We start from the raw sequence: 19196 nt of genomic DNA on the forward strand, positions 1-19196 counted from the left end.
ACTGTTTTTCTGTTGGTAGTTAAATTTTCCATATAATTATGTTATATGGAGAAAATTATTCCAATATAATAAAAAATAAAAAAAAATTGTTCCCGTGTACAAATTCCTCAGTGTTGTATAAGTTTTTATTTTTTTTAATAGTTATTGCTTTAAAAATAATTTAGCTATTACCTTTGCATATTAGGTTACTTTTTAAACCTCTCTTTATTATGTTTTACAAATACAAGTCATTTCTGTTTTTTGTGTTCTACTTATGAACTCGGTTTTGCTTGGCCCTCAGCGCTATTTTTGATGTGAATTAATAATATAGATGTGAATTCATACAGGATAGGTACAGCTCTATGAAATCCAATTTACAGGAAGTATCTGTTTAGTTAAAATAGATACCTAAAATTTTAACTGTAACTTTACCACCACAACACAGTAAACAAATAAGTAAACTTACCAAATTAACACTATTGATGTTAACTGTGTTCTGGTGGTTAAGTTTCAGTTAATATTGATTTTAATTAGCACAGTGATCAGTATGTTGATGAATTATTTGAATTTACATAAAATTTTATCTAAATTCGTTTTGCTTATTGCACCATACCTCGATTCCGTGAGTGGCAGAATTTACCATTTTTAATGTTTCTTGAGACCATGCACTACTTAGAATTTAGTTACAAATGCGTTCAGTAGGCTTTGTCCAGTTTTATATCATATTGTAAGCCTAAAAATGTTGTTTTCAAATAGATTGTTAAAGATTCTTTGATGATTTTTTTTTACTTTAATGCAAAATTAATGTTTTTTTTTTTTGTGAATTCATAAGAAAATTTCTGTCTGATAAAATATTATCAATATCTGACAGATTTGGTTCAGTAATTTGTGAAATACTACTGAAAGTTTTCCTAGAGATATATGTTCTAATGTAATCTGTGTTCATATAAAAACTGACCGTATTTTGACGTGTTACTGACTGAGGTGACCTCTTACGTAACAAAAAAATAAAATAAGGACCTGATATTTATTTTAGTTTTACATACTGCTAGTGCCCTTTCAAATCAAGAGAGATTAGAAAAGTCTGATAGCTGCTTCAGCTGTGATGTTTGTTGTATAACCACTTTACAGGAAATAAGATTCTCCAGTGTCGGTTTGCTTGAACATACTGATAAATTACCAAGGTTGAACACTCACTTCTTCCATATTTAGCATGAACATAGAAGAGTCAGGGCCTACATTCATAGAACTACGAAGGTTGTCTAAAATGTTGTGAGCCTCAACATGAAGAGGCAGCACTCTTCAAAAAAATTTCGGGAATGTATTTGCGCGTGTTTTGAAAGGTACTCACTAAAATTTCACCTATTTTGGATGCTTAGTTTGATAATAGTTTAAGTAAGTCATTGTGAGTGTTTTTTGAAAATGGAAAAAATAGAACATCGTGCTGTGATTAAATACTTGCATGTGAAAGGCAATATGCCTATGCAAATTAAAAGCAAGTTGGTAGCTGTTTATGGGGACTCTGCCCCAACATTTGCCACCGGGAAAAGATTGGCAGCTGAATTTAAACATGGTCATACCACCTTGGTTGATGATGAGCATTCAGGATGGCAAAAAACTTTAACCACCATTGATATCATCAAAAAAGTTCACCAAATGGTACTAGGTGATCAATGAATTAAGGTTAGAGAAATAGCAGAGGCTATGTGTATATTGAAACAATGTGTTTGTTATATATTAACTGAAGAATTGGGTATGCATAAGCTATCTGCGCTTGGGTGGCTGCGTTTGCTCACTTTGGACAAAACCCCCTTTTGAATGAACATTTCCATAGCCCTGCTGGAACAGTTTTAAGTAAAATGAGTCAGATTTTTTGGGTTGATGAAACATGGATCCACCACTACACTCCTGAGATGAAACAACAGTGGACTGCAAAGGGTGAACCTGCTCCAAAAAAGGCAAAGACAATTCCATTGGCCGGGAAGGTGATGGTGACTGTTTTTTGGGATAGTAATGGAATTTTGTTTATCGATTATCTTCAAAAAGGTAAAACAATAACGGGACAGTATTATGCATCATTACGTGACAAGCTGAAGGAAAAAATTGCAAAAAATGATCATATCTGAAGAAGAAGAAGAAGAAAGTGCTTTTCCATCAAGACAATGCGCCTGCTCACACTTTGACATTTGCCGTGGCTAAAATTCACAAATTGCATTTTGAATTAGTTGATCACTCACCAGATCGGCCCCAACCAACTTTTTCTTGTTTCCTAACCTTAAAGTTTCATTTGGAGGAAAGATTTTCATTGGATGAGGAGGTTATCACATACATAAATGCCTATTTTGCAAAGAAAGATGCCAGCTATTATTTGGAAGGGTTAAGAGATTAGAGCATCACTGGATAAAGTGTATCGACTTGAAAGGAGACTGTTGAAAAATAAAACTATATTTGACAGAAAAAATACCTCTTTCTATATTAGGCTCCAAATCTTTCGACAACCCTTGTAAAATTAGTATAATAGGATGAAAGATAAGAAAAAAATAATGATTATATCTTTTTATACCTGTGTATGTATAATTATTATACGTAACATTAATCTTAATAAGAAATAAAATTAATAATAGTAGTCTTTTTTTGTGTAAAATTACAAAATAATATTCACTAAAATTCTTCCATTAAAAATGACCTAATTATTGAAATTATTTTGAATGTTTCAAGCAGCATTATATTTAGTCAAACTAAGGATCTTCTGAATTTTTCTTTTCATGTTTTCATTAAAAATCTCTTAATAATTCAGTCATTATTAATTAATAGAAAAAAATAAATAATTTGTATTTACATCCTTTAAGGTTTTTTTCCCAAAGAATAATTTGCAAACTTGCACATTTTTACGTGAACTTTTGTTTGCTCTGATGAGTAAAGTTAAATAATTTTACCTAGTTTCCAATTATGATGTATGTTTTGTCATGTCATTAAAATTGATTAAAGAAAGCTATAATTAATGAAATTTGTAATATTTAATATTATATTAATTTTATTTATTGGTACAGGTACGTATAAGTGAAATCTGATATTACAGAAAACAAGCATTGTTGCATCGGATCGTCACAGTGCATTGTTATCGATACTCATTCATTACTACATATTAAACATGACACCAAGAATAATAACATTGATAAATATTCCATGTACACACAGATTTCACTGTAGTTACTGTTTGGTGATGACATATTACAACTAATATATATCAAGGGGATCGTACTTATTATGATGTATTTACTGTATTTAAATATGCATAAGATTATATATGTAGATTGTATTCAGTGCATTTTATTGCTGTAAGTAATAAAGATGTTATTACTGCTTGTTAATTCTTTTGAAAATATTGTTTTAACAGTATTAACGCAGTATGTGTTTATTTTGTCAACAGATGTGTGTTATACACACAGCATTGTTTGTCTTTTAATATTCCTACTTAATTTTTGTTGATTGTTTTCCGTATTTTTCTAATATTCTTTCTTTTTATTTTTTGTTTTATTGCTATGAATGTAATTTGTTAGTTTTTGTTTTAATTTTTTTTTCTGTTCAGTTTAGTTATTAATCCAATCCTCTTTCACAACGGTATATTTTGATTGTGTTTCAGAACAAGCAAACAAATGAAAAATTTTTAATTTGTTTATAGTTAACAATTTTGTTGTAGGTTGATCTTTCAGTAAAACTGTGCAGAATTATATTGCTTGTATAGTTTTTAGCTTTCTCTTTTGATTTTGATCAGTAATGAACATTTTTCTTCATTCTGGATTTTAAATATATACGCATCTCCCTTCAACACTTGATGTCTTGAATAAATCCCTGTTTATGCTTACATATAGAGCAAATATGAGATTATTCAATAAGTAATCAGACAAGCTTGTGTGGCATGCAGACATGTTTGACTAGTCAAGTACATGGAGATGAACAAGTATGAGTGAATCTGTGTTGTGCAGCAAGTGGTTGTTGCAATCTGTGTAAATTTTTACAAATTGTCAACACATATTTAATTATGGATGTGCTGTTACAAATTCCATCTTATAAGACCAATACAGAGTTTTTTTGTTATCTGAAGATGTAGAATCACTGACATTTTTTGCCAGAGTAATGCTTAATGTGGTATAAATTACATAAACAAGTTGAGTTTTTATGAATGGCTAGACAAATTTCAAAACTGTAGAAAAAGTCTGTGATGAACACATTTCTTACATCCAAAAGTGATGTCAACAGAATTTTTGAAAAACAATGGGTGAACAAATTGTTTTATTTTAATTGTTTTGTTAATGTGGAAGAAATACCACAGAAATAACAATGATCATGTTTGTAGAACGCGTAAGATTATTGATGATGAATTGCAGTCTTTTTCTAAGAGTTGTGCTCATTGTGTGCTGAAAATAGTTACAAAAGCAAACAGAACAGCAAGATCACACAGTTCTGTTCAGAACATAAAGTTATTTTGAGTTCGTCTGTATGGTATTTTTTGTTCTGTTGTAAACCTTTGTATGACATAGATACCCCATTATATGAACCAGACTTGAAAAAAAAGAATAAAGATTGGAAACAAGTGGGACCTCAGTGATAAATAAATTCAAATTGCAGCTACTAAAGAGGTGCTGTCTTTTGAGAAACTGTGTTCTCTTATATTTATGCTATGCTTAGCATTTATATATATGTTATGCTTATATTATGAAGCCATTTATTCTGAGTTTGTGAAAATTGATTTAGATCTTGGAATTTTCACTAAACGATGGTGGTTGTTAAGTAAAGTGAGTGATTCTTCAAGAGGGATAATGTTCTTCCTCATGTCACCAAATTATGTATGATAAAATTACTGAAGTTGACCAGGAACTCCTTTGTAGGAGTTATATACAATCCCTTGTATGTAAGACTGGTCTTTGTTTCTTCATTGAGTACAATGTAATAAAAGGTAATCCTAACATTTGTTGCTAGTCACAGTATTTTGTTTCTAGGCATATTGAGTTAACCTTTTCTCAGTTCAGTGTTTCCTGCCACATTAGCTAAGAATTGATGAGTCTATTTAAAAAAAATCATTTCAACAATTAAAAAAAAACTGTTTTAATCCAAATATGGTTGCAGTTAGGTTGATGAAGTAATAGTTCCTTTATTGTTATTAAGGATTCTTTTTTTTTTGTAGTACTTAACTAGCATTGTGTGTAATAACATTGTTTATTGTATTAACTAGGTAAATCTGTTTATATTTGTCCTTTCTTCTGGATTACATTCTTAATAAATCTGATGTGGATATCACATGAATTCCATCTACGTTTATTAAATTACATATACACATTATAATTTAAATGAAAAGTACATAAAATTTTATGTCATTAATAAGTTCTGATATTTTTTCATATATTTTTTTTATTATTGAATTATTATTTATCGTAAAGATTTTTTTACAATCAGAGGTTAATAATTATTAATAAATCAGTATATTTAAGTTAAAAAGAAAGTTAAAAAAAAGGAGATGGAGTAGGATTTGAACCGATGGGTCTTCCCCTTGTAAAATCCAAATATTTCATTAATTAAGATTTTATTTGGCTGTAACTCCAGAACCAATGAAAATAGTACCAGTTATGATATATAATTGAAAAGCTCTCAATGAAGGCTTATTACTGCAATTAAGAAAAAATCCAAAATCCAATTTTTTGGGATTTTTTTGGACACTCTTGGTCCATTCGATTGCAATCAAAAGTGGAGGTGCACAACTAGATGTTAAACAACAGTCCTAAATCCAAAATTTCAACATCCTACAGCTAATTGTTTTTTAGTTGTGTGAGATACATAAGTATGTACGTGCAGACATCTCGCTGAAACTAGTCAAATGGATTCACGGATGGTCAAAATGGATATTTCCATTGAAATCTGAAAACTGAAATTTTTTGTAATCACATACTTCCTTTACTTCATACAAGGAAGTAAAAAAAAATCAGAAAAATTTTGATTTTGTTTTGAAAATCAAATTAAGCTACACAAGAATGGAAATTGTGTTTTCTCTATCAAGCATGAAAGCTGCTCAACAACTTAGTAAAGAAACTTTTTCTAAAAAAAAAAAGATTATACTTATTATTAATTTCTAATAATATTTTTTTTATGTGAAGTATTTTAATAATATTATCAAACAAAGCTGTAATTGGTCAGAATTTAAAAATATTTCTAAACCAGTGGAAAAAAAAATGTTTTTATGAATAATTTGATTTGGTTTTAAAAAAAAATTGTGTAAGTACATAATAAAAACCTTGCACTGATATTACTCACAGTTCAATTAAGAAGAGCCATAACAAATTGTTGCTAGAATTTGATAAGTTTATTTTCAATGGTGATAGTAAATGGAATATGTAAAACAAATTGTTAGGGATGTAGCATGTAGGGGGTATACTGAACTGAAACAACTAGCACTAGATAGGGAATCTTGGAGAGCTGCATCAAATAAGTCAAATGACTGAAGTCAAAAAAAGTGATGGTAAACTGTTTTTAAAAAAAATGTTATCCGATTCTGAAGTATTATTAATGTTGTCTATGTTGATATTCTTTTAGAAAGGATTTAGATAAAAAAAGATGTTAAAAAAGAGAATGGTGAATGGTTATAATATGTTCTCTTTTGCATAAGGGTATTCAACAAGTTGTGTTAAAAAAAAAATTAACTATTCAATGTTTTATTATAATTCTATAACATTGTACTAGAATGCAACTTTGAAATCCTAAAAATTTATACTTTCTGATCAGAAAAATGGTGTATTTGATGTAGTTTGAAATCTAATAGGTACTATACTTTAAAATAAATTTGAAGTTTTATTGCTAAATTTAATGTAATATAAATGAGATGGATTTGTCATAGTATTGTTTACCACAGTAACAGGTTAACCTTCGTCAATTAAACAATTGATCTCTCGTGGTCATTTCTGGTCTGATATATTAACACCGGTTAACACTGAACACAATATGTATTAAGATGTGTAATACAGTTTTTTATGCTGTAAAAGAAAACCTGTAATGTAGATTATAAGAAAGGATTTCTTTCTTTTGGAGTGTGGTTGTTCAGGACAGACATACAGGTCTTTTAACATTTCTGTAAATTGAGTATAACTTAAAATGTCACTGGTTATTCAAGCGTATCTTGAAGGTGAATTTAGCCATTCTTTGTTTCATTAACCTTTTACAAACCTGAAACCTGAATTCAATTTAGAAACAACTGCCAGATAAATCAGAACAATTGTTCTATTAGTAATTTTTCATAAAAAGTGTGATATTGTCCCTACTAGACTAGTATGAAAACAACTAAAATGACATTGACATTGTATCTAGGTTCCCAATTTATTATTTTTTTTTGCAAATATTGCAATGAAAGTTGGTTAATTTAATTTAATTTTTTTATAGTGGTCTTAGATTAAAATAAAGACTATTATATTTGTTGGAAATTTATCAAAAGCAAGTAACATTACTTTTAATGTAAAATAATATAAAAAGAGGTATTGAAGGGAAAAATGTCTAATCAAAACTGTTTTGATTAAACAGTTTGGCACTACAAAGCAGAATTCTCCGTGGGTGGGTAGGTAAATACTTTGTTATTCTTCATCACATTGAGTTGTTTTATTCCATGCAAAATTTGGGGGGAATTTCCCCCCCAAATTTTAGGATAAAAAAATTATATTAGTTTACTGTGTTTGTTAAACCAGCTACTGTCTTGACGGGTAATTACTGATTTTGGTTGTTAGAATTTTACAGATGTTCAGCTTAAAGGCCCCATCACTCAGTAGTTTATATTAAATGTATATTTTTGTTAGAATGAATATATTGGTGTGAGGTGGGTAAAATAGTGTGGAAGATGTTGGTACGATTGGAGTTGGAGTAGGGAAGACTGCTGATTGCCTGCCAGTCTGTGTTGAGCATTGGCTTTTGAACAATGTTGCGAAATCGTGTGTTTGTTAGAATGCAGTTAACTGTTGAAGAACATGTATTCATAATAGAAACTTATTTAGAGATGAAATCTATGTTGTGTGTTGGCAAATATTCAAGGAGAAATTTGAAAGGAAGCACCAGTGAAAAGTGTTATTTTGAAGTTAGTTAAAAAATTTCGTGAAACAGGTTTGGTGTTAGACCAGAAACGTGCTTGACACAGGTCAGTTTTATTGATGCAGGTTGTACAGGATATTAAAGCGGCAGTTACAGAAACTAAGCTGGAAAAATTACATTTCACTAGGTTCAACCCACGCTGCAGTGAGGAGAATGTTGAAATGTTATTTATATCGCATGTTTGTTTTCATGAGCTAACTAGTGCTGATTATGCTAAAAGGGTTCACTACGGTGTCAATGGTTCAAGAACTTCATTATAGGTAACATTTGCATTTTAGATCAAATTTGTTTCACAGATGAAGTGTGGTTTCACCTTGATGGGTATATTAATAGTCAAAACTACCAGATCTGGAGTACTGAAAACCCACACCTTTTCTTTGAATCTCCCCTACACTCTAAAATAATAGGCGTATGGTGTGAAGTTCCAGTGAAATGAATAGTAGGACCTTGTTTTTTCTTAAAAAACTGGATGCTGCTGTCTACCAAGAAATTTTCCAACAGTTCTTAACCTTACTGCAAGAGGATGAGCATGACTGCTGGTTGCAACAGGACTGTGCCACTTGCCATACAGCTCGCTCTATTATAGAGATGCTACAGAATTTTTTCTGCAGAAGAATCATTTCTAAAAGATTGTAGCATCAAGATCTCCTGATCTGACTAGTCCAGACTTTTTTCTGTGGTCTCTTACTTAAAAGAAATTGTTTGTAGGAGCATTCCACACATCCTGCAGGAAGTAAAGATAAACATCACCAATGCCATCCAGGAAATAGATAGGGTACATCTAACAAGAATAGCCAGGAACATTGTCAAAGATGTTGAAAAATGGATAGAAGTGGATGGATATAATTTTCAACACCCTCTTCAGATTATTATATTAGTGTTAGCCAATAAACTATTATTTGTAGACTAAACTAAGTAATGGGGCCTCTTTTAAATTGAACAGTGTATGTTAGAAGTGCTCATTACCTGAGATTCAAGTTTTAGTTTCAGTTATTTGGCAATGCAAAACTTAATCAAAATGAAACAATTTAATTAAAATAAAATGTCATGTTATATTCTCAATGTCAAATTGTCAATGATCTAATTATTTTTTGTTGTTTTTTCTGCACAGTTAAAAAAAATTGTTTATATCTGATATTTTACTGAGTTTGTAAGGAAGTCTAATGTAGTGTGGGGAGGTTACATATTTTTTCAAGGCCTACTACATTACACCAAGTATTTTTTGGGAAAAATCCTAATATATTATTAAAATAATAATATTGTTGCTAAATTATTATTACTATTATTGTAAAGATTTTAGAGTAAAAAGTATCAGTTTGAAATTATTGATGAATTTATTGTAGCCAGAATTTATTTAATTATATTCCTCTACTAATTCTGTTAGAATAATTTTGCTAAAGTTGTGGTGGAAATTGGTGTCTTTAATTTTTTTATGAAATAACTGTAATAAATTTGCTCAATATATTGTATTATAAATGTGACTGAAAAAATGTAACCAGCGAATGTAAGTGAGGGATACACAGGGATTATGATATAATGTTTTCTGTGGTTCTTGTTTTCTGTGGTTGCCATAAAATGGTGAGGTGAAAACAGGTTTAAGGCAGTTCCAGCATGTATACTTTAATCAGTGTCAATTGAAACAGCAATTTATGAGTGCGAGTTATCATACAAATGCAAATTCATTAAGTATTATTTTATTTTATCCGTATGTGGTAGTTAAAGACTGAGTTGCAGCAAATTTTTTTGGTTCTATTTCCCAATAAGAATACCATTAATTGTATTATTGATATATTTTGAGATTTTTAAATCATTGAGAACACAAATGCAAGCCACCAAAGAGTATGTTTATTTTAATCAGTTGAAATTTATATTGAAAATGACCTGTTGACATCAGATGGGAAACCTAGCCTTAACGTACTTATAAACCTAAATGTAATCCTACCTATAACCGTAAACGTACTATAAACGTAATCTACCTACCTATACACATAATCTTAAAGTGTAATTGTGCTCTTGGAAGCAGTGAAGCTGGTCCCTATGCAGAAACATTTGACTGGATATTCTTTAAAATATTTTCCATGAGATCTAGATTTTCCACAGTAGCTTCATTAATGTAAATGTTCATTAGTAGAGACCGGATTATATGCATTTGCATATTAAGCCAATTCTCACTGGTTATTGCATAAGATATAGTGATGATGCTTATTTTTGTTATATTTACAATATTTCTTGGTAGGGTATATACCGAAAAAAATGAAGTCTTACATTATAGCTGGCCAAACCTATTAACCGCACGGTTCTTACAGCGCACTTAGCAGCCATGCGTCTATTGTTTTGGTAGGATAATATTATTATGAGGCCAAGTAAAACACAAACTCACCTGAGACAAGAACGGACGATACCGTTCTGTGTCGCGCATGCCTACTGCAGCACTCCTCCCACCAGGCAATTAAATTACTCATTTTATTGTTGATGCATTCATTGCATCAGTGTATTTTTTTATTTGTTTGTGCAAAGTTTAATGTGTACCATGCATCCCGAAAAAAAAGTGTCTTCATGGGTAGTTGACTGTCCTGGAATATTTACATACGACAGAAATGTTTTATATTGTCGAGTTAGTGAGAAAAATAATTCGTGCACAAAAAAGTTTCAAATAGACCAGCATGTCAAGACAAGTCTTCATATCGCAGGATTGCAAAAGAAAGGCTCACGACAACAACTTAACAGCAGCAAGTAGCAGTGATTTCACATCCAAAGTTAAACAAAAAATAGCACTTTAGCATGGATTTATGTAAAGCATTGCTTACAAGTAATATTCCTCTTCACAAACTTACAAATTCTACCTTCAAAGATTTTTTGCAAAAATATTGCTTGAATCAAAAATACCAGATGAATCATCATTGTGTAAAAATTACATACCAACAATTTACCTGCATGTTCTGGAAGAAATATTCAATGAACTCAAGGATAGCATTATTTGGATTTCAGCTGATGAAACTACCGACACTTGTGGCTTTTACATTGTGAATTTAATTGTTGGTGCATTATAAAACTAGAGCCCTCTTCCTCCTATTTGGTGGCCTGTAAACACCTTGAAAAAACAAATCATTCTACTATCGCCAAATTCGTGAATGAAGGTATTAAAAAAAATATTTCCTGAATCTTCTGCAGATGAAAGACTGTTTATATTTTTCTCAGATGCTAATCCCTATATGATCAAGGCAGCCAAAGCTCTTCAAGTATTTTATCTGAATTTAATTCATGTGACGTGCTTTGCTCGGAGTACATCGGCTTCCTGAAGAAGTATGATCCACGTTTGGGAATGTAAATAAACTTGTTTTTATCAACAAAGTGTTTCTTAAGGCACATGTTCGCAATAAGGTCTATAAAGAAAAACTGCCAAATGTGTCTTTACCTCCTGAACCAGTGGTAACTTGATGGGGAATGTGGATTGAAGCTGTGCTGTTTCACAATGAGCATTTCGAGGCCATCAAAGTAAACGACTTGGATAGTGCAGAAGCTATGGCAGTTTGTCAGCCCAAGGAAGCATTTGACAATTCTAATATAAAAAAAAACATAGCTGTGAGCACTTATTTTTCCCACATACCTGCGAGTTTTAAAAAGCTTGCAACTCAAGGTTTGGCGTTGACTGAATCTATTCAGTTAATGAATAAAATCCGCCAAATGAACTCTGGATTGCCAGAGGTATTCCCGTGTAATCTTAAAGAAAAATTTGAAAACATTTTCAACAATAACCCTGGCTTTGAACCTTTGTGTCAAATTGATAGTTTTATTAATGGGACAGGTGAAACTTTTGCCAGAAACAAGTGATAACATAGCTCAGTGGATGTGGAGCAATCCTTTTACACGTATAAAAATATTTTGACTGATCGAAGACACAATCTTACTACCAAACATTTGGAACAGTACCTGATTGTTTACGTTTACAAAAGTAACAAAATGTTAAATAATTGTTAATTTTCAAATTTATTGATATGTTATTAAACTACTTTTAACTGTATAGTGATTTTGAAATAAAAAAAAAACTAAAAATTACTATTTTTTTATTATTATTTAAAGTTGCATATTTTGACACTTTTTCATATTTTACTTGCATATTTTAAGTATTTTTCATGCATATTTCAAGCTTTTTATATTGCATATAATCCGGTCTCTATTCTTTAGTATGTAAAATATTTTCGTTTTGAATTCTGTCAAGTTAAAATTAAGGGTACATCATGAGACTTGTCTAGAAAAATTAGGGTATGTTAAGCACTTGTGAAAGTGGAAGATAGATGATGAACATTGCAAAAGAAGATACACTACGTCTTTTAGCAACAGTTTTTGAAGATTGTGTAAATTTTATGGGTATTTGGCCTCCTTGAAGCTCCAATTTGTCATCCATTTGATTCCTTTTTATGGGAATACTTGAAATTTCAAGTTTTTCTTATGAACCTAAGAAATTTAGGACTGTAGATAACAATGTAGATAAATTTAGGAATGTAGATTTAGAATCTTAGATAATAATAGAGAAATTTGCACTATTATATTAGTGATGTTGTGGAATGTATTCCAGAACCTTATAAAATAAGTAAACCTTCGTAAATGATAGAAAGGAGAGACAAATTGGGCATTTAATGTAAATATTTCTAAATAAAACCATATTTTTAATGATCTGATAAAAATTTATTTCACTTATTTATTTATTTTATAGTTTCTGCTGTACTTGTTGAATTACCTTCAAAAGTGTGATATTTTTTTAATAAATTTTCTCAAAATTTGTGTCTATTTTGCTTTTGATTTTTGTGCATTATTAATTTATCTTGTTTTGTGTAATTATGTGTCTGCTGTATTATTGTTAACTAATTGATTTTTTATTTGCATTGTGAAGTAAAATATAAAAATGTTTAATGTTTATCTGTTGTGAACTAAACCTTTAACTTGTATTGTGTAAGAATTTTTTAAAGCATATTCAGCGCCTTTTTTCTTAATTAATTTTTTGATAGAGTTAAGTAACATAATTTATTTTTCAGAAATGTTAATATGAAATGAACTAGTTCATTTTCCAATTTGTATTTTAATGTATTTAAATATACTGCAGTAGTGACTTATATTTCAAAAAGAGGATGACAGTTATTGTTTAAGTTTTACATATAGTTTGTGATAAAAAATTATTTATGGTACTAATTATTAACTATCATTAGGGAAATAAATTTAGTTAATAATTTATAACTGACAGCTGTAATAAATCAATTTATAGTTTTCTTGATAATGATTTTATGTAGTAGTAAGGGAGTGGAGTTTGGTTTTCAGTTATCTTCTTATCTATGTATATTTTTTTCATGGTATTTTTATCAATTATATTTACTGTTGTCATATTCAGTTTATTTGATTATTCAGCTGTTTAGACTGTGCATTTAAAGGATGTAACAGTTGTTGCACTTCATTGGGTTCAGGCATTCTGTTTGCCATACAGCTTTTACATTCTCTTTTTCCTTTTCCTCTTATTTCCCATGGAACATTTTTTGATTTCTCCTGCTTCTTTAATGTTTTTGGTTCACTGTATTTTCATGTATCTGTTTACAGATATTTGATGGATTGTGTATGTATATGCGTATCTCTTAAGTTCTCTGAATGGAGCTACTATCTCCAGGGAATATTGATGTTAAATTTATAACCCTATAATGAGTAGAGGGAAGGTATAATTTATAATGCGGAATGCGTTAATTTGCGTGGGCTTTGTATATTGATATGGTTATGTGAATGAATTGACCAAAAACCATTACTTTTTGCCTTACTTAGTAGAACGGCAATGTAGGTTGTTCTAAAGAATAGCTTTATTTATTTTAAATTGATTTTTCCATAAGTTTTGAAACCTGTGTAAGGGTATTTAAATTTAGTGATTGAATGAAGATCTGCTGTAAGGTAGTAAGTAAGTATCCATTTAAAATTTTTTACAGTCAGCAACTAAGTCAGTCATGTAAACATTAAAATACAGAAGAATCTTGTTAGTTTAGATCTCATTTATTCAGTCTTGTGATAAATAGGTCTATTATTGAAAATAAAAATTAGGCATTTATGTTAAAAATAATTGCTGTGTTGTCAAGTAAAGGGTCAGAAAACAATAAAGAATATTAATCTTTCTATGACTTTAACATAAAATATGTGATTTCCTCTAATAAATTATATAATAAGACTAGAACATAGAACAACAGTCTTATGTAATTTATTCTCGTAATTCAATGGAGAATTGAATGTGAATTTTTCGTTCATGTTTTTTCAAGTAGTTTTTATTTTTTCATTTATATTTAGGTATGGATAAACAAAAAATTTTTTATTGGTATTTTAGGTGCATTTCTAGCTAATCAGGATTATTTAAAAAATAATTTGATCAGTTTCTGCTGCTCTACTGAATCTTGATCAACAAAATTTTTTTTGTATAATAACGTTTTATTTTATAATATATAATATCTGTTATATTCACTACTTCAATTGTAATTTAGCCTATGCTGTCAAATTTTCAGATGTTAAATTATTTTTATTTTCATCTGGTAGGTGTCATATTTGAATGTAGGTCAGGGTTGACATTTTTCACATATAATAAAAATTATTTTTTATCCCATTATAAAAAAAAACAAAAAAAAAACTATATAAAGAGGTTTCAGTTATATTACAAAAAAAATTCTAATTTAAAATTTATTCAAACAAACTTATTTCAAAATAATCAGCTTATAAAACACGTTTTACTACCTTGTGAAAGGTAATACTTTTTAAAATGACTAATAATTGTAAATAACACTTGTAAAATAGTTCAACGTGTTGTTCCAAAAAACATTTGGGAACATTATCTTGGAAAGACGTTTGGAGGGATAATTCTATTAATCTGAAAGTGAAGTCTTTACAATTTTTAAATATAAAACATAAAACTCATCAGTAATAACCAGTAAAGATTTTGTAAAAATGTTAAAATCAAAAGAAAATGTAAATGAGTGCATCACCGATTTGTTAGCGATTGGAAAAATGAAGAAATTAAAGTAAAAATAGCTGTCATTTCTTTAGGTGATTACAACTCTATTCTTAAGTTGAAAGGGGAGACTGAGCGTGTACATTTTAATTTATTTCATAAAATCTTCTCTTAGATTGATAATTAATACTTTTTTCAACATGGAGATCTTTATAAAATCTGGAACCATAATTATGATAAAACTCTTTATTCATGTGAAACTTTTTTTATTTTTTTCTTACTTTTTATCTTCATATTGAACTTCTGTTTTGTATTCTGAAATAATACAAGTATTTACAAGCATTTATAATTTTTCTGCATTTTTTGTAATTGTAAAAATTCTTCTCCATCTCTAACAGTTCCCCCATTGATTAACTCAAAAAGAAAACGAGTAGTACAAGCAGTCCCTAATAAGCTTATCTTTTTTCTTTTATTTTTCAAGATTTTGTTTCATGTATCTCAAGAGTTAACATTCTGAATGAAATTTGGAGGCTAACATTTTTGCGTATGGAGATTTCAGTCCATAACTGCTGCAGTAAGAAAGTTTAAAAATTGAAAACGGCTAACATTTTCTTTTATATTACTCTCATAATTAATTTCTGGCTAATTTGTTATCTTTTTCTGAATGTTTTTGTGGCATCATGATTGTGATCAAACAAATCCGTACTGAAAATTTATCCAGAATTGAATCAGATTGTTACAGAATTTAGGCTGTAAGTTTTGTATTTAAAGATACATTCTGATATTTTTGTTAGCAAATACAATCAATCTATTATTAGAACTTCAGTTGATAAGTGTTCTTTGTGAATAGATTTTTTTTATTTTTTGCTAATAAAATGCTTTGAACATCAAATTTTGGTAATTGGTAGGGTTTAGAAGAAAACAGTTCTTGGTTTTAGATAGGCTACATTAATTAGAATTGAAAAAATAATTTGGGTCTTAATTCTATTTTTGTATTATAAGCGTGTGATAATTGAATAATAAATTGTGATACCCATACATATTTACTGCTATATATTTACATTAGTGTTTTTCTTTTTTTGCAAAGTATCTATTTTAATGACAATATTGATCTGGAAAGTTTTCTTGCATGAATTAACAGTTCAATAGGGCTTAGATTTAGAGGAACGTTAATTTTGAACCTTTATTATTTATTTATATTTATCTCTTAGATGTTAAATAAGGTATGAGATATATCGCATCTTACTGAGAAAAGTCCATAAAATTCTAGTATAACTAAATTAAGTTTTAACTGTAAAATACATGTAAAATATTTACTTACAATGTAAAACATTTTACTGAGGTGTTTTAAGCTTTAAAAATTTATCAAAATGTGTAACAGAAAGTATTTATAGTTATAGAATGAAATGTTAAAAGAATGGTTAACTAGTATGAAATAATTCAAATCTTACTGAGGAAAAATGTAAAATTGGTTAAATATAATTTATATTACGTAAAACTTTGTTTGGTTTAAAGCAGTAAAAAATATACTATTTATTTTTTTTAAGTACTATTATTTAAGATTAACATGTAGTAAAGCAGTTTAAATTTTAATGAAGTGATATGAAAATAATGTTTTTCAATAGCCGTTACAAAAAAAAAAAATTGGATTTAGATTTAATTCTATCCTACATGATAAAGCAATAATCTATGTAAAACAATCCTCTTTATTTGAGTAAAGAAATTTAGTTGATGAAATAATATGGAAAAAAAAATTGTTGTACAACATACAAAAAATCTTTGGATATACATAGATTTAAAACTGTCCTCTATAATAGAATGATAGCCTTTATTCATAAAATTTACATTTCAAATTGTGGTCAGATATAACATACTTTTACAGTATGAAAATTCTGTTCTAAATTATCTTTCAGAAGCTTCAGCTTTTTTAGTGAATTTAATAATTAAAAACAAAAAAGTTATTGTAATAATGCAAGCTAAAAATAACTGGTATTTTGGAGCAATACTACTAGAGTTTTTTTTTATGTAACTTGTGTTTGTTTTATTTTAGTTGTAGGACCACTAGTTACCAAAGATGATGTACATTTAATAATGGAATATAAAGCTGGTGAAAATTGGGGACCATATACTGCACCAAGGGCTAACAGGTATGTGTATATTTTAAAACCATGTCTTCCCAAATAACAAGCAGTTTACTGTTAACCAGCTGATCGAGTAAAAAGGATGGCATTAGAACATTGGCACAAGTAACTTTATTAAATAACCTGTCTGTGATCCTGGAGGTGAATCATGGATAAAGATATGGTTAATAATAATTTGCATTTGAAGGTCATATTACGATAATATTAGTTCTGTGTCTAGGCCAGTTGTCTTAAGAATGGGCAAGATTGATTGCTAAATTGATTTTACTCCGAAGTCTATTACGAGGCTGTGTAATTTCAGGTAAAAAAAAATTTATTTCCTTAAAAGGGTTTCTAAATTAGCAGTATTTTTTAGCAATTTATTATTAAATCAATGTAGCCAGAATATGGCTGGAAATAAAGCAACCGTATGTGAAGCTGTTAATAAAGATGATTGTAAACAACTAAATTAATATTGATGTTTGAGTTGCCAGTTTTGTCCACCTGTCCTGGGCCATACCTAAACAGTTTGACCATATCTGTTTCTGTCTTCTGTACAGGTTCCTCCCTATCTCTTTAAATTTGCCTAAGATCCTCCCCCCAGAAACCTTCCATAAATTATTGTATAATGATTCATCTTTTGGTACTTGTGCGTAGTTTTATTTGTGTTTTTTTTTTTTTTTTAATGTAAATGCAGTTGAATATTGTTATTTTAAAAATTTTAACTATTTTACAAAATATTTATTTATAAAGTTAACATATATATATATATATATATATATATATATATATATTATTGATATAAACCATTATTACAGAATATTGAATAAGAAATATCTTAGCTTAATTTTACTATGAAAGTACTTTCGCAGTATCTTGCAATTTCAGTCATGATTAAATTATATATTATTTATTATATTATATATTATAGCTAATGTTGTAATTTTGTGTCTGTTTTCATGTCCTCCACTTTACATTCAATTCAGTTAAATATTAATTGTTTTTATTTATTGATAATTCTGATATTGTAAATTAGTATCAAATTAAGTAATAATTTTCTCTGAATTTTTATCTGAACTAGAAAAGACAAAGAATATTTCAGTACAAGGAATGTTTATATATTTTAAGATGTGTGGAGCCTTGAATGTGTTAACATTGTTTTTGAGTAGATAAAAATTATTGAGCATGGGATAAAGTAGTAATGTTAATTATTAGCAAGTAGTATTGTTTATTGTTCTCTTTTATAATTTTTAAAATCTATTTTACAGATACATTTTGCATAATGATGATAATAATCCATTAGTTAGTTCACTAGAAGCGTTTGAAGAACAAATTAAAAATTTCAAAGCAGATTTGTTAGTCATAAGCGGCCTTCAAATGATGGATAATTATCCGTTCGTGAAAGGTACTTAAATATTCAGTAATATTGCAACTTATCACTTGTCAATTTATTTGACCAGTTTGACTCTCTTTTAACTCTCACCTTCCGTGTAATTTTCACCTTTAATACTTGTTCCGTTTTTTTTTTATTAACCCGGGTAACTTAATATGTGAGCTAACAGTTCAACAACTGATTTATTTCAAAATTTCTCCAGCTTGTCTTTCATTTTCAACATGAAAACAAAATTTTCATTTTAAACATTTTTTTGTTAATGTTTAATGATATTCTGCAAAATTTCATAGGCCCCTACTCTTTCTCTGTCTGGTTTTCCAATTTCCCCTTTTTCACTAAGTGAAGTGCTACATCGCGACATTGCTGTACTTGATAAAAATATATTTAAAAATTTCTTTTAAATTCTTTTGACTGTTTGATGCTAGTAAATCTCTTTTTTGAGTAAGGCTTTGTTCCTTTTGATATGCTTTTCTTAAATTTATTTAGAATACACATTTTATGTAATTTTACTGCATTTTATTTTTTTTATGTTAAAAATAAAATTCTGAATTTCTTGTATTTATTGTTTACTCTCTTAATACTGTATTAACTTTTTTTGCCGTATTTCATTGTCTTTGTT

General features: G+C 28.9%; 1 protein-coding gene across 1 annotated transcript in view; it reads left to right on the plus strand.

Moving 5' to 3' along the window:
- Nucleotides 1-19196, plus strand: part of LOC142331043 (ADP-dependent glucokinase-like) — a 60413-nt gene that overhangs the window by 11498 nt on the left and 29719 nt on the right. Inside the window, exons 3-4 of the mRNA XM_075376666.1 lie at nt 17115-17211; nt 18453-18589. Of these exons, the coding sequence (XP_075232781.1) occupies nt 17115-17211; nt 18453-18589 (234 nt within the window). The remainder of the gene's footprint in view (nt 1-17114; nt 17212-18452; nt 18590-19196) is intronic.

Source organism: Lycorma delicatula, chromosome 10, assembly GCF_047948215.1.
Source record: "Lycorma delicatula isolate Av1 chromosome 10, ASM4794821v1, whole genome shotgun sequence".
Lineage (NCBI taxonomy): Eukaryota > Metazoa > Arthropoda > Insecta > Hemiptera > Fulgoridae > Lycorma > Lycorma delicatula.